Source organism: Protopterus annectens, chromosome 16.part0 (assembly GCF_019279795.1).
Source record: "Protopterus annectens isolate FY-2018-M chromosome 16.part0, PAN1.0, whole genome shotgun sequence".
In the NCBI taxonomy this organism is placed as follows: Eukaryota; Metazoa; Chordata; order Ceratodontiformes; family Protopteridae; genus Protopterus; species Protopterus annectens.
Window position 1 is genome coordinate 259,969,158 of NC_056750.1, and position 25,136 is coordinate 259,994,293.

A 25,136-nucleotide genomic window follows, 5' to 3' on the forward strand; every position below is an offset into this window, starting at 1 on the left:
ATCCTGAAGTTAGTATATATAGTTAAGGGGGTGTGGGGTGCGTAGCTCCCCACCTAGTTTGGTTTTATATCATCCGGTTTCTGTTAAGAGGTTAAGTAAATAATTTTTATGTTTTGGAAAGAGACATTGTTGATGGACGTCTATATGACTATGGCTTAAAATTCAGTATTTTGAAATTCAGCAGTGTAAGATTCAGTCAAATGAGTTTTCAGTATTTTGAAACTTAGGTATTGTGTCTCAGTCAAATGAAATTCAGTATTTTGAGCTTTCAGTCATGTGAAGTAGATCCATATAGGTCTTAAGTAAAAATTTAATATAGATGCTTAAAAAGAACATTTGGCTAAATGATAGTATAGCTAAATGCTAGAGAACTCACAAAGAGCAAGCTTCATTAAAATTAATATCTGCTACATAATCCTACATATGATTGTGACCTACAACTTCATTACAAATGAACCATAACCCTCATGTTATGCTCCATTAACCCTGAAATGGAAATCATCATCATCATCCATATTAATTGCCAACACTCACTTTATGTGGGCAGCAACATATAGACAATGAAGATACTGCAGATGCCCAACAAACTTGTTCCTTCTCTTCAAGAGTATGGATGTGTTCTGCAACTGAAGCACCCATACGAATGAAGACAGCATAGTACAAGAACAGAAATGAAAAACCAGAGAAGCAGCCACTAGGCTAGGCAGCTAACAGCAATCTTCCGAAATCTTACTCATTTCAGTATCTCACAACAAAAGCAGTTTAGACTAAGCTATCATGTTTTGACCAGAAGCAGAAAAGAGAGGTCTGGCACTATCTGCCTCCTGTATGTGAGCCTGTGTGTGTTCTGTGAAACCTAAGATGATGGCTTCCAAAAATACTTAAACATAAGAAGAACTCAACTGACTTCTGAAGATAATCATCATGTCTCCTGCATGCTAAGTAATGGAGGCAAGACTTAAAAGAGAGTCAAGAACTGCCTTGTTCTATCACCACATGATGTGAATGCCAACAGAGTTGGCTCACGATCAGCATTACTAGAAAAAAAGACAAGACACAAAACTCCCGGTCAACAAATATAATAAATAAATAAAATAATGGATATCCATCTTAAATTCAGTACCATTTGGAAGTGCATTTCACAAAATAAGGTGTGTTTTAGTAAGTTTATAGCAAATAAAATTAATGGTCAGTGGAACACACTTTGTGACGACACGATATCCCCTAACTAAATAAAAATATCAATGTTTAAGCACCATGCGAAACAAAAACAAAACATGGACATGACAGTCATGAACACTGCTTTCAATGCAGCAACTTTACCTGGAAATGGGTCACTAAGTGGGGGAAGAAAAAACTTCAAATGGGTACTCCTAAATTAAACAGGCCAAGTCTTACAGAAATTATATTACTGTACATGGGAATGAAAGACAATGTCACTATGAATAAAAAGCTGAACCAGAATATAGTACATAACTGAACATTTAGCAACATGCATATGCAGCAAATACAACAGTCATCTAGTTAGCAATGCAGCATAAACGGTCTAGTTTGTAACAAACACAGGTGCAAAATGGGACACAAGTGACTAGCAGGACCCTAAAATAATTATTGTATTTCCTCTAATTTATGAAATCTGAAGATGCATGTTAATAAAGCTGTTTATCAGAGTAATTTACCTTGACTACTTTTCTTTTCATTCACTGCCTCTGCTTTCTGCTTTTCAATGATCTCGTATCCCAAGTCCTGCAGATTCACTTGTACTTCTCTGTCCTCGGATTTCTGAATGGGTACAACTGTAATCAAAAATACAGAAGCATTACAGTGTACATAATTAAACATTGTATAAAATGGTTCAATGACTGTTTAAATGCGTTACCTCCAAATCTGTAAATTTCAAACATAAAAGTACTTACAAACAATACAACCAAAAGTTATTATACAAAGGCAAAATGTGTAAAGAAAAGCACACTATTTACTGCAGTATGATTACCTGGTGGGCAGAGAAAAGTAGGCTGCTTATCACGTACTGTTATATAAGGTACAGCCTATTGCATTCAAACTACAATATCAGACTGCATTAAATCAATCATATAACCTTTACACAGCATGTAAGAGGACACCACAGACACTGTTTCTTAGCAGTCTGTGATTAAAGGCAGCTACCAGCAAACGTCCCAACATCACAACACAGTAGGAGTCTTTTGCTTACTTCTCCATACTTCACCCATCTCTTCCTTACCAAAGTAATTCCAGTAAAAGAAAAGGAGGGGCTATGAGGCTGAACATAAAATATATTCAGAAAGGCAGGAAAAGATAAAAAAAAAAAAAAGGGAGCAAAAAGAATTTTTGGGAGGTGATGATGCTATATAATCTCAGAAGTCTGGGACAAAAGAGTGGGCAGTTGGTATGGCATTCTGTCAACTGACCAGGCAAATACTGTCAGCATCTTTCAAAACTGGTAACAGAAACCAGGGACTGTGATATGGTAGCCCAAACAGGGTATCCCAAAGCTATTATATCATTACAAGTCACAAGAAGGAAGAGTGTATGGGTGGATGCAGAGTGACAGTTTATGTAACAAAGGGAACCATTTGAAGAGATGGATGAGGAACAAGAACTGGGATAAAATGGGAAACTGAAAAAACAATATGGTAGTAAACCTACATGCACAGGGTGTGATAACTGATCACAGTTTATTGCAAAAGACACGTTTTGTCAGTTGGATAGTCAGTTGTAAAACAAAAAATCAAGGTGATGGATGATCATCTTCTGGCTGCATATTTGTCAGTGCATAGCAATGCAAGCATCTTAAAAGAAACTACAGTTGTATAAAACTTTACCATAATGGTAAATGTCCTTCTCTTCTCTGTTGCAGTATTCTTTACATTAGGATCCCCAGGCAAGGATGGCCGGACGTCCAACCAATATACCAAAGCCTTTAGGTTGCCTTAAGGTAAGCCGTACATCACATATATGCTCCTTGCTAAGCAAAGGGCATAAAGGTGACATCTGCATGTACCATCCTCAGAACTGAGAGCCCCAGTAGGAATGACAATCCACGGAAAAAAAGAGGCAATTAGTACATCCAGAAGAGAAATGGACCATGAGGCAGAGGGAAGGAGTGAAAGCTGTAACAGTGAAGACAAGGACATCTACCATTATGGTAAGATTTTAACTGTATTATGTCCATCCATATCACTGCTGCAGTACTCTCTACATTGGGGAAAAGTGCAAAAGCTCAAGAAGGGAGGACCAGCAAAGCCCTCTAGGAAGCCATGAAGGATGGCCCTAGCAAAACCAACTCTAGCTCTGGAGATTCCATTCAACTTGCAGTGCTTGGTAAATGTATGGACAGAAGTCCAGGTAGCTGCCTCTAGAATAGAGTTACTGTCTAAACCATTGAAAAAAGCACCAGAAGAAACCACAGCCCTAGTAGAATGATGATTCACAGAATAAGGAAGGCTCTTACCATGAAAGGAATAACAAAAAGAAATAGCTTTTGAGATCCAAGAAGAAATCGTTTACTTGGATACAGCTAATCCCAAGGACCTGGGATGAAAGGAAACATAAAGCTGATAAGACTAAGACTGTTTGGAAATCTGATACAAATAAAATCTGAGTTGTCTATGCAGATCCAATGCGTGCAGCACCCTCTCACTAGCAGACTGCAGAAAAGGGAAAAAAGTGGTCAAATGAATAGACTGATTAAGTGGCAACTCATTCACCACCTTGGGCATAAAAGAAAGATTAGAACACAAGGACACCCTGTCCTTACGAAACACCAAAAAAGGACAAGCCATACAAGCTTGAAGTTTAGACACCCGCAAGGCAGAAGTATGGGCTAACAAAAGAATGGTCTTCCATGAGTATTGTCACAAGGACGCTGAAGCAGCAGGCTCAAAAGGAGCAGGAGTCAAGTTCTTCAAACAAAATTAAGATCCCAGGGAGAAGAAACAGGCTTCCTGGGACATATAATATGAAGGACACCTTTTAAGAATTGTTTAGCTTCAAATCTAGAAGATAAAGGAGGAGATAAAGGCAGACAGGCAGAAATAGCTGACAAGTGAGCCTTAACAGAAGAATAAGCCAACCCAGCGCTGAGCATTTCACACAGATAAGACAGAACCAAAGGAACATCCATTGAAAGTGGATCCAGGTTATGAGAAAGACACCAAACATAAAACCTCTCATTTGGATAAGTAGGATTTCCTAGCCTCCTGCAGGACCCTAAGCACATCCTCAGAAAAAAGGTGTCTATGTGGAATCAAAATCCTATCACCCACAGTGTCAGTTGAAGAGTGGACAGGTAAGGATGGATGAGAGATCCCTTGTCTTGTATGAGTGGGTACACCCTGTGAGGTAACTTGTGATGATTGCCCTTGGCTAAATGCAGAAGAGGGGGACCAACACTGTCTCGGCCAAAAGGGTGTCACCAACAAGATTTTGGGAGCAACCTGTTGAATTTTCAACAGAACTTTTGGAATGAGAGGGAAGGGGAGGGAAAGCATAAAGAAACATCCCCTCCAAGAAAAATGATTGGGCGTCCACCTTCCAAACCAGAAGACCTGGGACTCTGGCACAAAATAGAGGAAACTGTCTGTTCAGAGGGGAGGCAAATGGATCTATTTGAGGATTACCCCACTGCTAGACAATGTCCAGAAACACATCCCTTTGAAGCATCCATTCATGGGAATGAGTCAAGGACCAGCTCAGTATGTCTGCCACAATGTTTTGACTATAGGGAATGTAAACTGCCTAAAGAATCACTTGATACTGGACAGCAAGATCCCACAGCAGAAGTGCCAACCAGCAAAGATGACAAGATCATGTGCCTCCATGTTTGTTTACATACCACATAACTGTAGTATTGTCTGTAAATACCTTGATAAGTCCTGGGGTGGAAAGAGAATGAAAAGCCCGAAGCTCCAGCAGAAGAGCTCTCGTCTCTGATGTGCTCTTTCTGTTTAAGAGAAGACCACAGCCCCTGCACTTATAATGAGACAAAAAGCTGCATCCCATCCCACATCTGAAGCGTCTGTGAACAGTTCCTGAGAAGGAAGAGGGGGATGAAAAGGGAGTCCTAAATTTAGAGAACTGCTGGATGCACCAAAGAAGTTGCTTCTGGAGACAAGGCAGAAGATGAACTACAAATTCAGGGGAATGAGTATGCTGAAGCCAAACTGACCTCAGGAACCACTGAAGCTTCCTCATGTGGAGTTTGGCCAGAGGGAGCATAGGGACGGCAGATGCCATGAATCCTACAAGTCTCAGAAACTCCCTGGCTGTAATGAAGGCCAGAGGAAGAAGAGTTTGAAAGAAGGAAATGAGAGTCAAGGCCTTGGGAGGAGGCAGGGATGCCAGCAGAGGCACAGTCTGTATCGTGCACCCCTGGAAAACATGGTATTGAGAAGTAGTCAGAAAAAGGCTTTGAGGTTTGTGAACCCCAGGATCTGCAGAAGGGAAATGGCAAAATGAAGATTTTGCAACAGGATCTCTGGAGAGGATGCCTAAAACAGGTGGTTATCCTAGTAGAGAAATACTTGGATCCCCTGAAGCCTACAAAAAGCAATCACAGGAGTGAGGCATTTGGTGAATACCCTTGGGGAAGTAGAAAGGGCAAAGCAGAGAACTGAAAATGCCAAGAAGCAACAGAGAAACACAAAAACTTCCTAAAAAGGGGATGGATCGGAACATGGAGATAAGCATCCTTGAGGTTCAGAAACACCATATAAGCCTGAGGAAGCAAAAGAGGGAACAAAGTCTGAAGTGACTACATTTGAAAAGAGGGCACCTTCAGAAAAAAGTGTTTAAAATACAGAGATCTAGAACTGGTCTCCAAGAACTCTCTTTTCTCGGTACTAGAAACATCCTGGAGTAAATCCCCCTCCCCCCTTGGGACACAGGCACCTCTTGAACAGTACACTGAGTCAAAAAGTCCCAAAGCACCTCTGGGAGAAAGGAGAGTTGCTCCTCAGGGGGATTAGGAAAACCCATAAAAAGGGGGAAGGGATTTCCACACCATGAAATACCCCTGGCAAATAATGGACAAAACCTAGGAATCCTGAGTAATCTGTAGCCAAACAGGAAAAGAAAGAGAGGTGAAGAGAGCGAGAGGAAAGTGGCTGGAAAAAATAGGATAGTCAGACAGCACTTGGTTTATCTGGAGAGGAAGACTTCTGAGACACTGAAGTCCAATTAGCCTTAGCAGGAGCAGCCCGCCTACCATCCTTTTTGCCCTAAGGAGGATGGTGAGATTGCCTGCAAACAAAGGCTGGCTTATTGGGGTAGTTTCTATGAAATTCAGGCACAGGAGAAATAAACATTTTTAAGTTCCTGTAAAGCCTTGCCCTTATCCTGAAAGGACTTAAACATATCAACAGCAGCTTCACCAAACAAATGTTTATTATCAAGAGGGGCATCCATCAATTTAGCCTTAATACCATCAGGCAAAGGTTGAAGCTGGAGCTAAGAATATCTCCTTCATCACGGACCCAAAAGTAGCAACCCTAGAAGAAACATCTGCTGCATCAAAACTACACTTAATGGAATGATGAGCCACGTGGGAGTAAGTCCCTAACGGGGAAGGGGCAGATGTTTTACCCTCAGAGTCTGGAAGATCAAAAATAACCTTGACAAGCCTGGGATAGGATAAACAACAAGTACCTGGACATATGGGTTTGATAATTAACTGCCCTAACAGCCAAGGTAGCAGAGGTGTAAACCTTCTTGCCTAGTCTTTCCATGGTCCTGCTATCTTTAAAAGAGGGCAGTAACTTGGGAGAAGGAAGCAATTGAGAGGGCTTGTCAGAGGCTACAGACACCACTGAAGGGTCAGCAGCAGGACAGTTATACAAAAATGTACAGTCCTCGGGCACCCTATAGAATCTATCAGGTTTCTTGGGAGCAGGGGGCTGAGATTCTGGAACCTTAGAAGCATTAGAAAAGACATCCAACAAAGCAGCCAAAACAGGAGGAACAGCAGAAGGTTTAGGACAGTCCATCTGCAGCAACTCACATCTTCTATGAACCTCTGAGACCTGAACACAACCTCATTTAAAAAACGCCATCATCCTGGAGATGGCATCCCCAAAAGAGATCTCTTGAAAGGGAGTGTCAGGACTTGTAAATTCCTCTTCCTCTGACCAACAGTCCAAAGGAGAAGGAATCTGAGAAGAGTAAGCAAGAGATTCCTCATCAGAATCCAGCTCCTCCTCAGAGGAATCCTGTTCCCTGGGTCTTTTTTAAGGGAGTAGAACACCAAGGGGGGGCTGGAAGAGAAACTCCCTGAGGAGGTTTCAATGCCATCAAATAACTAAACAAACCCTGAATTAAGGCTTGCCATTTACTCTGAGGATCCCTAGGAGCAGGAGAAACAAGTTTAGCCTTTTGCTTTTTCTTCAATGGGATGTCTGCCTTATAAAATCTGGAAGGATCTGACCGAGGATGGCATTCAATAATAATTGTAGGGACTTTCTTTTCTGACTAATATTTGTGGAACACCCCTAGACCCCTTGGAAATAATCATCCCTGGCTCCCCGTCAGCATCCAAAATGGACATTTGCAAAGCCTCTTCAGACCTGTTTAAAATCAGATCCCCTCTGACCTCCAACCCAGTCATTGCAGAGGAATCCAACGATAAAGCTAGGCAAACCTCCAGGCAAACACTCACCTAGGGGGAGACATCCCGCAGAGGCTAAACAGCAGAAGATTCCAGCCTAGGCTTCTCGGCTTTCTTCATGGACGGCTGTCCCTTGGAGTGGGAAGTACCCTCCATCATCTCATTCGCAAGAAGCTTAAGATGCTGATTTTCAAGATAAAGAGCCAAAGAAGATAATCTACTCCAAAAAATTTTAGGTACAAAAGCCTGACAAATGGAACAGGATGTATGGTTGTGAGATGCCCCCTAAGCAAAAGCGACAATGGGTGTGGTGGTCTTTATGGGGAATCTGTGTCCCACACTGACATTTACCCTTCTTGGATGATATGAAACCCCACAAGCAACAAGAAAAGGATAAGTAAAAGGACCCCCCAACAGGACACTTATCTGTAATGGCTTGATGAACCAACAATGGAATGGGTGCTCATAACGATGATCAAGCAATAGCATTTGGACTGGTGGGCAAGCCCCCACATATCCCTTGATTCCCTGCTAATTATATAAAGCAACTCAGAGATCAAAATACATTGGGGAAAGGACAAATTCTCCAATCCCCACTACACCACAATTTCGCACAGAAAAAAAAGCTAGTACGTGTGATAAGCTGATTTTCAATCAGCTGTATCAGTTTTTTTTTTCTTTTGACAAGTTGACTTGTGGACAAATGGCACATATTACATACACACAATTTTTATAAATGTTTGTTTATATATATATATATATATGAATATATATATATATATATATATATATATATATATATATATATATACACACACACATATATATATATATATATATATATATATATATATACACACATATATAAATAAAACATTACACACACACCTCACCAGATCAGCCTACACACCCACCTCACCACATCAACCTATTTGCAAAGAAGCCTTCTGCAAGAAAGTTGTTGCTGGGTTTTATTTTGTCAATATATCCAGCTCAGCACAAGGCACACACCATAATTTTCTCACATTCTGGTAACTGGGACACCAGGAACCCCTGCCCAACATACACTGAAGCGTCGCACAAATACCCAGAATAATCCACGTAGTCACAACCACAACTGGAAACGAAGAAAAAAAACACTGTGGAAGCCAGAAACAATCCGCTGGAACTAACTCAGTTTAAAATGTATTAATAAAAAATAACACAGGTTAAGCGCTTTCATCTAAAACATTAGACTTCATCAGAACACCAACTAAACTATTTTACAGATTTTATAGGAAGTTCTGACCAATGGCAAACACTCATTTGCATGCAAGCAAGCCTTCGTTACATCACTTCCCCTTCATATGAGATTGCACAAGGATTCCAAAAATTCCCTGTGTCATCTCTTAGCCTCAATTATTGGTTTAACTGATATATTTTCATTTATTCCCGGTGTAACGGTAGCATTAAGCAAAATCTGCCACCTCACCTCCTTCTCACTTAAAACTTTTATGTTCCCCCCTCTCTGACGTGGGACTATCACTTCAAGTATAGCAAATTGAAACATAATACAGCCTGAATTGTCTCTGATATGCCTATACAAGGCATTATTAACATCACCTTTTTTGATGGCATATGTATGATCATAAATTCTTTCCCTCAACCTTCATCCTGTTTTCCTCACATATAATCCGGCGCATGAAGTACATATAGCTAGATAAATAACGTTCCTTGTTTGGCAATTGCCCTTAGCAAAAGTTACAAAAGTGCGACTCCTATTGCCCAAACACTTAGAGTGTTCTTTGAATATGGCAGAGCACTGATTACATCTGCCACATTTTGTAGTGCCGGTCTTTTGGGGTTTATTATACATATAAAGTACAGTTTTGTACCTACCATAAATGTAGATGTTCGAAGATCCACATTGCTGCAGTCCTAACACTTGGGTAGTCCGCTGTCCCAGTCGGCCCGAATACCAAAGTATAAGGCTGACGTCGGTCAAGGCGCATTTGTCTGACATCAGGACGTCAGGGTACAAATGCGCATCCCCCACGTCATATCCTCAGTCTTTTCTTGCCCCAGATGTCAGAAGACCCTAAAAGATAAGGCCAAAACCAAAAACACCAAACACTCCTGTACCTAATATATGTACAATATATACAAATTTACAAAATAGAACCCCACCCACACAACCACCCCTAAACACAGAGGGAAGGAGGGAGGGTAAATTGGACTGCAGCAATGTGGATCTTGAACATCTACATTTATGGTAGGTACAAAACTGTACTATGTTCTTCATCTCACATTGCTGCAGTCCTAACACTTGGGTAGAATCCCAAAGCAGAGGTAAGGGAGGATGGCTAAACTATAATGAAGCAGGAGCTGCCAAAATGCCCTGCAACACAGCAGTGGCAAAACCAGCCCTGGATTTAGAATAGAGAGGAAGGTGGTAATGCTTGGAGAAAGTATGCACTGAACTCCAAGTAGCTGCCTCCAAAATATCCTTAGTTGCCACCCCTTAGAAATGCTGTTGAAGTGGCAGTAGCCCTCGTGGAATGAGGCCTAATCCCAGCTGGAATCTCCTTGCCATGATGGGAATAACAGAATGCAATGCAAAACCCAATCCACTTAGATATAGTTTGTTTTGACACAGGCTTGCCCTGGGAACTCAAAGCAAAAGAAACAAACAACTGCTGAGACTGCCTAAAATCCCTAGTCCTGCTTAAATAATAACGCAACTGCCTGTGTACATCTAAAGTGTGCAAAATCTTTTCCGCCTTATTTTGGGGATTTGCATAGAAAGTAGGCAAATGAATAGTTTGGTTTAAAGCCACACTAGAAACCACCTTAGGCATAAATGAAGGATTAGTACGTAATGATACCCTATCCTTATGAAAAATCAAAAAGGCTCAACCGCCATAAGGGCCTGCAATTCAGAAACCCTTCTTGCAGAAGTAATGGCCAACAAAAAAGCAGTCTTCCATGACAAGTATTTCAATTCAGCAGTAGCCGCAGGCTCAAAAGGTTGTAGAGTAAGTTTCTCCAACACAAAATTGAGGTCCCAAGCAGGAGTAGGAGCTCTACGTGGGGTCTTATATTCTTTGCCCCTCTAAGAAATTGCTTGAACAAAGGATGAGAAAACAATGGTGGGTCACAATCATAGTGAGCTGAAATTGCTGCAGCATGAATCTTAATGGAAGAGAAAGACAAACCTTTGTCCAATAACTCAGTAAGATATTGAAGAGCCACACTCAAATTAGGCTCAGAAACATCCAAATCCTTTGCTGCACTCCAAAATAAAAATCTCTTCCATTTTTCTGCATACACTTTACGTGTACTAGGCCTTCTGGCTTCCATAATCACATTCAAAACTTGTTGAGGAAGTTGAGACCTGCTGTGGTTCAAAACAGAATATGCCAGGCTGTTAGATGAAGAGAGTGAAGCTTGACATTGAGGAGATGACCGTCCCTCTGAGACAAAAGGTGTGGAATTAAAGGTAAAGGCCATGGAGGCTTCCTTACCAGATTCCTCAGTAATGGGTACCAGTGTTGCGAGGCCAATCTGGAGCTATCAAAATCATCCTTGGCTTGTCTTGTCTGACCTTTAGGAGTACCTTTGGGAGGAGAGGCAGAGGTGGAAAGGCATACACATGAAGATTTTCCAACTGAACGAAAGAGCATCCACTTTCCAAGCTGTGTGATGAAACCTTTGTGCAAAACTTTGGCAGCTGGTGGTTTAGTGGAGAAGCTTAACAGATCTATGTCTGGAGTTCCCAGGACACTGTCAATTGTCGAAATACATGAAGATCCAGTTTCCACTCGTGGGGATCCATGATTTGCCTGCTTAACACATCTGCTAAGGAGTTCTGTGCTCCTGGCAGAAACCTTGCCTGTAGATTTAGCTGCAAGCTGAGCGCAGTCTCCCACAAAATCATTGCTTGCCTGCATAGAGGATAAGAATGTGTTCCCCCTTGCTTGTTGATGTACCACATGCCAGTAGTGTTGTCTGTTAGAATCAACACCTGCCCTGGAAGAAGTAACTCCTTGAAAGCCATTAATGCAAACTGGACTGCTAACATCTCCTTCATGTTGATATGTAGATGCTGTAGTCTGGCAGGCCACTTGTCTTGTATCCACTTTCCATTCAGATGAGCTCCCCAAGCTATGTCTGAGGCATCTGTCGTTAGAATCTGACTCGCCTCTGGCCGGGTCACAGAGAGTCCCTTGTTTTGGTGACATTCCTGAGCCCACCACAAAAATTCCTTTTGAATGCAAGGTATTATTGGGATGACAGTGTCCAATGCCTGGCAGTGCTGTGTCCATACATATTTTAGATACCATTGCAGCTTCCTCATATGCAGTTTGGCATTGGGAAGCACCAGAATACAAGATGCCATGAACCCTAATGCTTGAAGGACTGTCCTTGCAGTCAGCACGGACTGATGAGATAGTTGATGGAAGTAAAGGGATAGACTCTTTTGTTTGTCCGGGGTTAAAAAGGCCATCTGGGCTGCTGTATTCAGTCTCACACCCAGAAAAGCACATGTCTTGAGAGGGTACTAGACTGGACTTTATTTCGTTCACAGAATACCCCAGGCATCTTAGCACTGCTATCACATATTCCAGATGCTGAAGAAGCTCGTCCTTTTCTTGAGCCAGAATCAGACAGTCGTCCAAGTAAGGATAGATTTGTATTCCTTTTAGCCTGAAAAAAGCTACAACTGGAGCCAGAACTTTTGTGAATACTCTGGGCGCAGTAGATAAGCCAAAGGGCAATGCAGAGAACTGATAATGTGAATTTCCAGCTCGAAACGCAGATACTTCCTGCAACTGAGTCTGATAGGCACATGAAGGTAAGCCTCCTTGAGATCTAAAGTTACCATCCAGTGATCTTTGCCCAGCAGAGGTAAAAGCTGTTGTAACGCCAACATTTTGAACTTGGGAATGTCCAAATAAGTGTTGAGGATAGACAAATCCAAAATTGGTCTCCACGTGTTCCCCTTTTTGGTACTAGGAACAGGCGAGAATAAAATCCTAGGCCCCTTTCTGGCACAGGAACCGGCTGAATGGCCCCTATCTGGAGCAACAGAGAAATTTGCTTGTGAGCCTCTTTTCTTTGTATAGGAGGAATGTCTGGCATGCCTTTGAATGGAGGCAAGGTATGGAAATAAAACCTGTAACCGTGGTGAACGATATCCAATACCCATCTGTCTTGGGTAATAACACTCCAATTTTCTTTGAAAAGTGCCAGCCTTCCTCCCAAAGGTGCTGCCAGACGAGAAGGCTCTGGCAGCTGAAAAGGCAAGTCATTGGGTCTGCTTACGAAAGGACTGACCCCTGCCCTCACCAGAAGACTGGGCAGGCGAACTGCCTGTTCTAGGCCTAAAAGAACCTTGAGCTCTGCCCCTACCACGTCTAGATCTACCCCTAGACTGAGAATCATAAGAAGGATAAGTCCACCCCTTAGTAGGCCAATTTCTACTAAACTTTGGAGGCTGAACCTGCAAAAATCTTTAACAGTCTGCATAGACTTAGCCTTGTCCTCCATTTTCTTTAAAACTGTTTCCACAGGCGCACCAAACAACACATCAGATTGTAAAGGAGCATCTAAAATCCTTGTCTTTACATGTTCAGCTAAATTCTGATCCCTCAGCCAGGCGTGCCTGCGAAGAACAGAACCAGTGGCTGCCACCCTCGAAGAGGCCTGTACAGCATCAAAACCACATTGCAAGGAATGCTTACCCACCTGTTCAGAAACATGAACCAAATCCTGCAACTCTTTACACTCAATACCTTCCGCCAGAGCATCTACCTTAGACTTCAATTGTGAAAGGAGATAATTTTGGTATTTCAACATGTGAAACTGGCAATTCAAAGCCCTCATGGCTAAAGTGGAAGAAGTATACACCCTTTTTCCCCATCTATCCAAAGCCCTTGCCTCTTTATCAGAAGGAACAGGATTTTTAACAACAGAAGCCTTAACCCCTTTAGGGCCCTGAGAAACAGTTTCTGGGTCTGCCCTAGGACTCTTAAAAGATACTTATGAGCTTCAGGCACCCTATAATACCTGTCCGGTTTAACTGGGGCAGGAGGCAAAGAATCAGGGTTCAGGAAGCCTCTGCAAAAACATCCTCTACCACATCCAGAACAGGAGGTATAGCTAAAGGCCTATGCTGGGGTAGAAACAAAATTCCCTAAGCCTTTTCCTAGAATCAGAGAAATCTTGACCTTCCCATTTAAAATGCTCCCTCATGGAATGAAGAGTCTCTGAAAAGAAAACTCCTCAGGAGGAGAAGTCGAAGGTGTAGAGTCATCTACATCAGAATCAGAATAATGTGGATACTCCTGCAAGTCTTCAGCCGAAGTCTCAGAAGCCTCCGAACTCTGCTCAAAACTCTCAAGCTCAGGTTCCACCCTAGGCCTCTTATCAGGGGGATAAAGAACCTCTAATCATAGTAATCAAATCTTCTGCCATTTTAAGCATATGTTTCTTAGGCAGAGACCCTGAAGAACTAGGGGAGACCCCCACTGAAGTTAACCCTGGCCGGCCTCTAGAAGGAGCCTTGGAAACAGAAGGGAGGGCCTAACCACCTTAGGAAGGGAGGGAGAACAGCTACCTGAGAAGCCCCTTCAGCCTGGCCTACCTCCTGAGAGGACACATCTTGTAACAGTAAAGTCTCTCCCTGAGAATCCAAAGGAACTTCTGGTAGAACCACCGGCTCCACCGAGCCCTCTAAAGAACTGGCGTCCAGGACAGACGGTTCTTCTACCCTAGGCTTCGCTGCTTTGTCTTTGCGCTTTTAGGCGAAGCGGCGCCGGAGCATCCGACGGCATGTTGTAATTACAACGCTTCCCAAAAACTAACCTGGCACAATCTAATCTTCTCTTAATAGTGCGTTTGTTAAATCTAGCACAAGAGCGACAGCCAACAACGCCGTGCTCAGGCCCTAAGCAAGGTATACACAATGTATGGTAATCTCTATGAGGTATCTGTTTCCCACAAGAAATACAGTTATTCACTTTTTCTGACATCCGGTTAAATACTGAGGCAAGAAAAACAAAATATTCCCCAACGGGTACTTAGCCAACTTTGATTCGGTCTGAAACTCCGACTTCAGAAAATTTCAGAACGCCAACCTGCACTCGCAATACTGCTTCTGCATCGGACCATGCGGCAAAAAAGACTGAGGATATGACGTCGGTCATGCGCATTTGTACCCTGACGTCCTGATGTCAGACAAATGCGCCTTGACCGACGTCAGCCTTATACTTTGGTATTCGGGCCGACTGGGACAGCGGACTACCCAAGTGTTAGGACTGCAGCAATGTGAGATGAAGAACATCCTTTGTATAATTTATTTTTCATGTTACAACCAATTTTGTGAACAAATATAGGATGGTCCCCCACCAACTCAAAAATATCAGAATCACATTTCAACATACTCAAAATATCATGAATAATATTCTTAACATCTATCGTATTTTTCCCATATGGCAAAATACAGGCTTTGTTGAAATCTTTAGTACTAACTTCTCTATCATTTTCAAAACCAACACTGGTCTCTACACCAAGTAGTGGTTTATATTTTCTACCCCATTCACTACTTACATATGACACTACACTGAGGCGTCACACAGCAGGCTCCAAGTGCACACAGTGGTCCTTGTACTACTCAGTTTGACCTCCATCTAATCAGTAAGCACGATGTACTTAATTCTTTCATAGTAAATCCTGCTGTTGTTGTCTACAACACAGGTTCAGTAGAGAAACTGCTACTGAGTGTGATGCATCTTGCACAATGTAATTCTTCAAATGATCAGTTCCATTTTATGTCGTGTGCCTCACCAAAGAATGGATACTATAAGGGAGTATTAGTCCCTTTCTACAAGGTACATGGACCTTACAACTGAATATATTAAGAAGGGGTAGTGCAGTCCCCTGCACAGCAATGTGTGCGCAGCGGTTGCTCCTAACAACAACAACAAACAATGTTGTTTTAGCAAATGTAGCCTTGTTTTAAAAAAATGATTACTTTCATACCATCTACAGTTATAGGAGGAGACAATCCAGCAAAGGGGGATAGTCAGGTATGCAATAAGCACCAATTCTAGAAAGCATCCCTTGCAGGTCAACTGAAGTAAGGGGAGACCTTTCATACCTGTCACAACTGTTGCATTTGATTTCCTAGGGCGTCTGCAGTGGTTAAGAATCCTAAGAAATACATAAAGTAAAACCTGCCAGGATGTAGGTGTCTTAAGAAAAGCCAAAGAATGAGAACTTGAGGCACAGACCTGAAGTACCAAGGTACCAATAGTGGCCTGACCTGAATCTGAGAATCATGGTCTAAGCAATAATGCTTGTGGAAGATACAACTTGCTGAACAAGAAGCCACCATTTAACCAGCTGTGGCACAGAGGGATAAAACCTGGACTACTGTGTAGGTAACCAGAGTTCAAGTAGTGGCTTGGTTGCCTGAAGGAGGTTGGGAGTGGCTGGCTGCTGTAGGCTTGCTTGGCCACCCTGGGGGAGAAGGGAGGTGATTCTGGCTTGCCACATAAGTGACACCAAGCAAGAGTACCACATGTTACACCCAGTGAAGTCCAAGCCTACAGAATCAACATCTGAGTGCATCCACACTTGTAATCAAAAGGAACTAAAAATACAGAGGTATACTTCCCCTTGGGAGACAGCAAACCGAGGAGTTTTAAGAAGAGATGCCAAGAGGATTGCTGCCAGGGGAGAGGATAGGCCTCTCCACAGGATCAACATGCTACCCTGGCTCCCCATCACGTGGCTCTCATTGGAGAATGGAGGGCTGGATAGGGATTTCTAGGCAGGAAAAATGGGCCAAAGGAGTTTCCCCTATCCCGGGAGTGCTTGATTCCTGTCTGCTGGAATGAACAGGCTGACTGGCTATAAGGGAGAACAAAATAATAATAAAAAGCAAACCTCCACAACAGAAACATGTTTAAAGCAAGCAAGCAATGAAGTTACTATTTCCCTGGTAGAGTAGCATTTGACAGCACCATTTTGTTTAAGAGGCTGTTCACTGTCTGATGATGGTATGTCCGAATGACACAGGACAATGAAGTAAGCAATCCAAATCAAAAAGGTTTGTCCAGTAATTGGCAGCCACTGTCAATCCTGAACCATGCCACTGTCCTGAACTCATGCACCCTCCAAGTAAGAGCTGGTACCCGAGGGAGAGTACAAAAGCTGAAGAGTAAGCCTAGGAGGAAGAAGACACAGAACAGCCTTCAACAAACCCATGCAGGATAGCCCTACTCTGGACCTGGAAACAACATCCAACTTGTAATTCTAAGTGAAAGTATGTACAGAGGACCAAACAGCAGCCTCATGGATGGAACTGGTATCCAGACCCATGATAAAAGTATCAAAGGAGGTAACTGCCCTAAGTACAGTGCACCTTCACTGGTGATGAGACATTTTCCATGAAAAAAAACAACAAAAAGTAGCAGCCTTAAAAATCCAGAAGGAGATGGTTTGCTTAGAAACAGCCAAACCCAAAGTACTGGAATGAAATGAAACAAACAGCTGCTCAGATATTTGAATAACTTTAGTTTTGTCTAAATAATATCTGGGCTGTCTATGCAAATCCAGGTGTGAAGACCTTCTCAACTGCATACTGGAGAGAAGGAAAAGAGGGAGAGAGATGAACAGACTGATTAAGAAACAAATTATTGACTATCTTGGGCATAAAAGAAGAATTAGTATGAGGAGACACCCTGTCTCTCTGGAAAACTGAGGAGGAGAAATAGCTATGAGAGCTTGAATTTCAGACACTCTCTTGGCTGGAGAGGCAAAAGAACAGTCTTTCATGTACAATGCTGCAAAGGAATCTGAAGAAGCAGGCTCAAAAAGAAGCCTTAATCAAATTTTCAAAGACACAACTGAGGTCTCAAGAAGGCAGAAGAGGTTTCCTGGGAGGTCTGATATGAAGAATGCCTTTAAGAAATTGTTTGACCTCAAATCTAGAGGACAGAGGATGAGTCAAGGAAAGACAAGTAGGAATCGCTGAAAGTTGGGCTTTAACTGAAGAATATGCCAACCCAGCATGGAGCAAACCGCACAAATGAAAGAGAACAAGAGGAACCTCCACAGATAGGGTATCCTGATGGTGACAGAGGCACAGACAGAAAATCATTTCTATTTGGACATATACGATTACTCAGTAGTAGGTTTCCTGGCCTCCTGCAGAACTCAAAGCATATCCTCAGAAAAGAGGTGCCTGAAAGGGATCAAAACCTTATCACCCACAGGGTCAGTTGAAGACTGGAAAAGCCAGGAAGGATAAGAGTTCCCTTGTTTTGGGTGAGAAGATCCACTTGGCGAGGTAACTTGTGGTGATTGCCCTTTGCCAAATAAGAAATAATCTGGAATCAATCCTGCCTGAGCCAAAAAGGAGTCACTAGCAAGATTTTCGAAGAGTCCTGCCTGATCTTGTGCAACACTCATGGTAACAGAGGAAGGGGAGGGAAGGCAGACCTTTTTTTAGCTTTCTTCTTGGCAAATAGCTGGCTTTCATGACAGGAAGATTTTGCCACAGCACCCTCAGCCAACCACTTAAGCTGTTTTCCAGGTACATGGACAAGGAGAGCGATGACTATGTAGGGTCTTGGGCAGAAACTCCTGACAGAGCACTGTGTATGATTGTGGGAAGCACCCAAATGGAAGAGACAGCGGTCATGATGGTCTTTATGGGGAATCTGCCTTACAAACTGACATTTTCTCTTTCTGGATGACACAAACACAATAACCAGAAAAATTAAGAGAAAGCAAAGACACCTCAACGGAGCACTTATCTGAAAGTACGGCTTGGTAACCAGCGCAGCAGAAAGGTGCTCAGGCTACCGTTAAACAATGGTGTTCAGACTGGTGGCAAAGAAGTTCCGAGTGTGCACGTCCATATATCACCTTTATGCCCTATACCATGCACTGGGAGTATATGTGTGATGTACAACGCCTATAATTACCAGAGGATTTGGAATACTGGCCAGACGTTGAGTTATCCTTGGCAGAAAATTCATTAGGTAAAGAAAACTAACAGTGACATGAAAGGACATTGTGAGAGATACAGTACTTAATATTGCTGTGCATCTGTATATTGTGTGTAAAGTCTACAAGACAATATGATCATTACTGTATGCAATGTCTCTGAAATTTCTTGCATCCCCAGAATGTGCCTAAAAATGGTCAAGTAGGTCCACTGTTCAACCCCAGAGTCAAAGTCAAATACATGCGCACACACACACACACACACACACACACACACATATATATATATATATATATATATATACACACACACACAAATAAAATTAGGAGCTACTAATGATATATTAGAGAAATGTGGGCTACACAGTAATTAAGCCCTAGTTATAACTTTTTTTTGCACAAAACTGCAATAGCTAAACTTTTGTTCTGAATGTCAATACATATCCTGATCTAAAATAAGGTCTTATTCACAGATTAACAATACTAGGAAGATGACACACTATCTGTTTTACATAAAATAACAATACACTAATCAGTGGGGGATATTCACCACTACATACACAGACATGCTACACTCAGAGGGTACAAAATCTAACTAGACTCATGGAACTCATCCTATAAATCTATACCATTATCAAAACTAATATACAATCTATGATGAACATCAGTGGTACACGTCCCAAACTAAAGTTTTATGCTATGTTACTTCAATATTATCCTTTCGTGAAAAGTATCAAAGGGAGCAAACTGACCACATGATGCAAGACAGCAAAGATATCAACAGAATATGGACAAAAGTACCTAGTAAACTACTAAAATGCTGGAGACTTAATACACCCTTGCTTGGTAGTGGTGTATATTTAACAGGTGACCAAAAATATGCCTATCCCTACTAGTATGCTAATTAAAGTGATTTCTTTACTGTTTAAACATTACAGTACTATTTACTGAATAAATGGTATAGTAAGAAGAACTGGGTTAATAGAGAAAATACCATGGCTGGGAGTCAGAGAAATCCCTTCCACCCATGATAACTGACCAATGAAGCTTCGGCAATTAGTACGATAGACAAAATCGATGACTCAGGAATATGGTAATGGCACACTGAGAAACACTGGCACAATTGCCATGTCTCAGCTGAATACTGAGCTGTCAGACCTGAAAAGTGGTAGTGCCTTCCCCAGCAGCCCATGCATTATGGTAGCGTAGGCACCCCCCAGCGTACACACAAGCGCACACATGCTCACACCCAAACATCTACAAGCAAGCTTCTGCATAGTTGCTTGCACCCAATGGAACACTCACCCCCCCCCACACACACATGCTCCAACCCACCTAAGCCAATTCGGCAACCCTTACCTGATCTATGCAGTATGACCACTTATGCATTCCTACATACACACAACTGAATTCAGCTACATTCATTTCTCTACAGACAGGTGCACAAACACACACCCATGGCTCTAACTTTACTTACCTGTACTCCCATAGGAGTGAATGGGTGATTGCAGTCAAAAGATAATTTTCACTTTTTCCTCCGACAGTAAAATTTTACTGATCGTGTACATTCACACAATCACAGCTTCACTCTACCTACCTGTACTGCAAGTACTCCCACAGGAGTGAATACAGTCAAAAGACAACATTCACTTTTTCCTCTTAGAGTAAAATTTTACACGTCAAGGCAAACCTTTCTGAATCCCAGAATATGTTTAAAGAGTGGTTCAAATTCACTGGATAATTTTCAGATGCGATTCACTTTTCTATCAGTTTTATTGGGTTTGTCACAATAGCTGGTAAAAGATCAGTCAGATCAGTCATATTAGTTTCTGTCTTGTCTATATACACACACACAAACACACACAAATCGATATCTATCTATATGTACATATTTGTATATATAGGTGCACTTAAAATAGTCTAAACACCTGAATGTCAAAGTTGCTCTTGTCGACAAAATAAAATCAAAAAAGTCAACATGTCACTGCTTATGCACCAAGACAGTCACTGAGAATGGACCAAGATATAATCTTGGGGCATGAAACAATAAAACAATGTTTTTTTGCAGGAGGAAAAGTCCCCTGCATCCCCACACCCACTGCTATTTATGAATTCTAACTCTGAGATCACACAATAGTGGGGAAAGGTTATAATCCTTAACCCAATAATGTAGCAATCTTGCACAAATGTTAACCATCTTGTTTTGTTGACCAAAGAGCGTCATCAAAACAGATAACTGTAAAGAAAGTTGAAGGCTCCTATATATAGACTGGAGAACATATAAAAGTAGTGATGCTTAAATGTCATACTTCAAAATACAAGCTTGTACTTGTACTTACCACACATTTGTTAATTTTACATCATATTCTGTACTCTTTTTGACTTTGCCTCTCTGCCTATAGATCATTAACCGCCCTATCAAAGCTCTTGAGCCCAGGCATTTCCTTATGCAGCCGGGGACCTTATGCTTTCCAAGGCTAATGCTAACCAGAGGGAACCATCATCCAGGGAGGCATAAAATTGTTCAGCATGCCACCCTGTCATCTTTTTACTACCTACTTTCCTGTTAGGGCAGGGAATGTTTTTACACCAACAGTCTAATAATTTGGCTTCATTCCCCCAGAAAGTGGCCACCTTGTACCTTATACAAGAGTCTCAATTGCCAGTAGGGCAAACAAAACAGCCCCACTGCACTGAAGCCAGTTCAGCTGGTTAAACCTCTCTCTGAGTGGCTGAAGTGGGCCAGGACTTACAATATTTTCCCCTGCATATGTGTTCTTACCCACAGGATAATGAAGGCTGCAGCTGACTGCTCTTATGCTCCTTTCAGACAAAGAAAGCTACCACTTGCTGGTAGCAGACATAGCAGCCAAACCCACCCTTCCCATAAGACAGGCAAGCCAGCATTAACCACTCACTTCCATTCCCTCTCTCACCAGCTGTTCCAGCTCCAAGACACTGGGCAATCTGCTGCTCAGGCAGAGTTTTATCCTAATGCTCCACAGAGTCAAATTTTTAATCAGTTTTAATACAGATGTCATAATATAATATGCGGGTCATTTGCAGTTACACTCTGGAAACATAATAATAATGTTAGTGTTTTAAAAAATGTAAATACTCAAAGCAATGTCAACTTCAGCAAAAACAAATTACAGATGACGTATTATCCTGAAAAATTCAAGAAATTACCACCTTAACCGCTTACAAGTCACCTATCAGACTGCAATGCACAGCTCTGTAAATGACGTCACTACAGGAACATGGGTTGTAAAACAGAACTGTGAACTCCATCAAAACTTGTACAAAACAGTACACAGTAAACTCATCCCAAATAATTTATATATTAAAAAAAAAAAAAAAAAAAAAAAACACACACACAACAGATTCCTTTCCTTGCAGCCCCGCCATGTCCCTTACTGTTTTTATTCTTACTCAGAGGTCACACCATCTTACAAGAAAGAGCAATAATTAAAATTAAAAGTCTCTCTCCCACTCTTAGGTGGTGCCATCTCACACCTAGAAAAATTAAGTCTACAATCCACTCCACTGTAAAACAAATACCAAATTTAAGAAAACCGTTAATAGTGTTCTTCTCTGAATGTAAATGCAAACTACTGTGCTTAAGAAAACATGAACTGAGGAATAAAGTCTCAGTAAGTAGTAAGGAACCCATTTACAAACATGCATGCAATTCATCTTTATTATTAGAGCAATTATTTACCTTGACTGCAACGGTCTTTCTTTTGTGCTTCCATTTTCCTTTTTTCAATAGTTTCAGATTGCAGGCTCTGCAGATCTATGTGGGCTTCTTTTACTTCTTGTTTCTTATATCTAAAGTCCTGCTGATCCACTTGTACTTTTCTTTCTTCCCATTTCCCATATCCCAGGTCTTGCATGTTCACTTGGACCTCTTTGCCTTCTTGTTTCTCATACAAGTGCAGCAGATCCACTTGGACTTCTATGGCTTCTTGTTTATTAAAACCCAGGTCCCACAGGTCCACTTGCACTTCTCTTTCTTCTTGTTTCACATATTCCAAGTCTTGATGGGCCACTTGGAATTCTGTGTTTTCCTGTTTTGTACATTCCAAGTCCCACAGATTGACTTGGACTTCTCTTTCATCTTGTTTCTTATATCTCAGATCTTGCAGGTCTGCTTGGACTACTGTACCTTCTTGTTTTGGATATCCCAATTCCTGAAGGTCTACTTGGACTTCTCTGTCTTCTTGCTTCACACATCTCAGGTCCTGTAAATCTACTTGGACTTCTCTTTCTTCCTGTTTCTCAAATTTCACATATTTCAGGTCCACTTGGACTTCTCGGTCTTCTCGTTTCTGATGTCCCAGGCCCTCTAGTTCTACATGGACGTCTCTTCTGTCCTGATTTTCAAATCCCAGCTTTTGCAGGTCCACTTGGACCTCTTTGCTTTCTTGTTTTTCATATCCCAGATCCTGCAGATCTACCTGGACTTCTCTTTCTTCATATTTTACAAATGTCAGCTCTTGCAGGTCGACTTGGACTTCTTTTTCTTCTTGTTTTTGATATCTCAGGTCCTGCAGATCTACCTGGACTTCTCTTTCTTCATATTTTACAAATGTCAGCTCTTGCAAGTCGACTTGGACTTCTTTTTCTTCTTGTTTTTGATATCTCAGGTCCTGCAGATCTACCTGGACTTCTCTTTCTTCATATTTTACAAATATCAGCTCTTGCAGGTCGACTTGGACTTCTTTTTCTTCTTGTTTTTGATATCTCAGGTCCTGCAGATCTACCTGGACTTCTCTTTCTTCATATTTTACAAATGTCAGCTCTTGCAGGTCAACTTGGACTTCTTTTTCTTCTTGATTTTGATCTCTCAGGTCCTGCAGATCTACCTGGACTTCTCTTTCTTCATATTTTTCAAATGTCAGCACTTGCAGGTCCACTTGGACTTCCCTTTCTTCTTGTTTTTGATATCTCAGGTCCTGCAGATCTACCCGGACTTCTCTTTCGTCATGTTTTATAAATCTCAGGTCTTGCAGATCCACTTGTACTTTTCTATCTTCTAGTTTTTGATATCCCAGGTCCTGAATTTCTACTTGGACATTTCTATCTTCTTGCTTCTTAGTAGCTGTAACAACATACAAGCATTACATTAACAACTTAAGAAATATGCAGAGTTTAAGTTCCATTGTTTCTAAACAGACAAAATTTAACAGCATATCCATCAAAAACAAATGTGAGGATCTTTCAAACTATGCATGGAGCAAATGGCACAATTTGCTCAAAGCATGACAAAAACATGGCCACAAGAGGACAGCTTACAAATAAAGCACAGTTACATAAGGTACTCACCACTACAGCAAACCTTCACACATCTCGAAGTAAATAAAACATGCAAGAAAGATTTGTACTGGCAAACATGTCTGCACGTACTCAAAAATGCCTTTTAAACATTTCTAGACTGCATGTCTTTCGGTTGTTAATGAACAGATCACACAGGTCAATTCTCTATATTCCTTCAAGTTCTTTTTCAGAAAGCCACTCTACTGTATGGATTAAAAAGGACTATGTTATAGTGGCCAAGACTATGTGGAAAGAGAATAATCAAAACTGAGAAAATGGATGCTCTAGAGTATGGATATGGATAACATACAAGGAATGAAAATGCTTTAAGTCCTTTAGTTTTATATACAGTTCAGGCATATTTCTATCAGTGCTTGGAAGGAAAAAGGTTAGATTTCTTATGCCTCAAAGAAGAGCTACCTGTTTTTTTTTTTTTTCTCTTTTTTTTTAAAGAGTACATTCTTGTGACTTATCTTTCTAGAAGTGGGTGAAAGCTCTAAGCTGTCCGGTGTCTATGTCAGACTTCTGCCATGACCCCATCTGAGGCTGGTATGAAACCTTCTTTTTGCATATCCTCTGAGGCTTTGCAGGTGTCTGCTCCAGATGTTGAGAGGGGAAACCATGGCTGATAACCTCAATGGACCCTACAGAGATCTCACAGATTCTGGTCAGTGAAGAGGCTTTAGGTACTTTTACTGAATCAAGGCTCAGAAACTCTGGTGTTTGTTAGGGTTAACATCCCTACTAAGAAAAAAGCAGAAAACAAAACATACTTCTGTATACCCTAAAGATCCTCAAAGGAAATGGCAGAAGTTTACTCAGGGCCTGTTTAATGCCTTAATGGCCCTGAAGTCTCCACAAGGGGTTTCTGTACCTCTACTCCTTTTAAACAGGCTAGAGAACCCAATTCCTCAGATTAGGACTCAGATAAGTCCATATCCTACTCTTCCCAGATGCCTTTGTTTTGGCTTCTGGTTCTGATGAACAGTCTGCGAGTCTTGAGTCTCCTTTTGAGGAATTGTCTTTTGGAGACAATATGGCTAGAATGATGGAATATTTTAAGTCGGATTCTTCTCAAGTGTTGGATATCCAGAAAAGCTAAGACTGCTTAATGTGGACACTCCTATACCTTCTGCAGTACCTCCTGTGTTACTTGCTTTGCTAGGCAACTTTATAGCTGCCTCTAAGTCTTCTGATT

The 25,136-nt window shown here is 41.6% G+C and overlaps 1 protein-coding gene across 5 annotated transcripts in view; it reads right to left on the reverse strand.

Moving 5' to 3' along the window:
• LOC122791042 (myomegalin-like) overlaps positions 1-25,136 on the reverse strand; it is a 3,200,315-nt gene that overhangs the window by 944,018 nt on the left and 2,231,161 nt on the right. For all 5 annotated transcript variants that reach the window (XM_044058817.1, XM_044058818.1, XM_044058820.1 and 2 more), the window contains exons 37-38: positions 22,341-23,723; positions 1,680-1,796 (exon numbers count right to left, since the gene is read on the reverse strand). In XM_044058817.1, the coding sequence (XP_043914752.1) occupies positions 1,680-1,796; positions 22,341-23,723 (1,500 nt within the window). The remainder of the gene's footprint in view (positions 1-1,679; positions 1,797-22,340; positions 23,724-25,136) is intronic.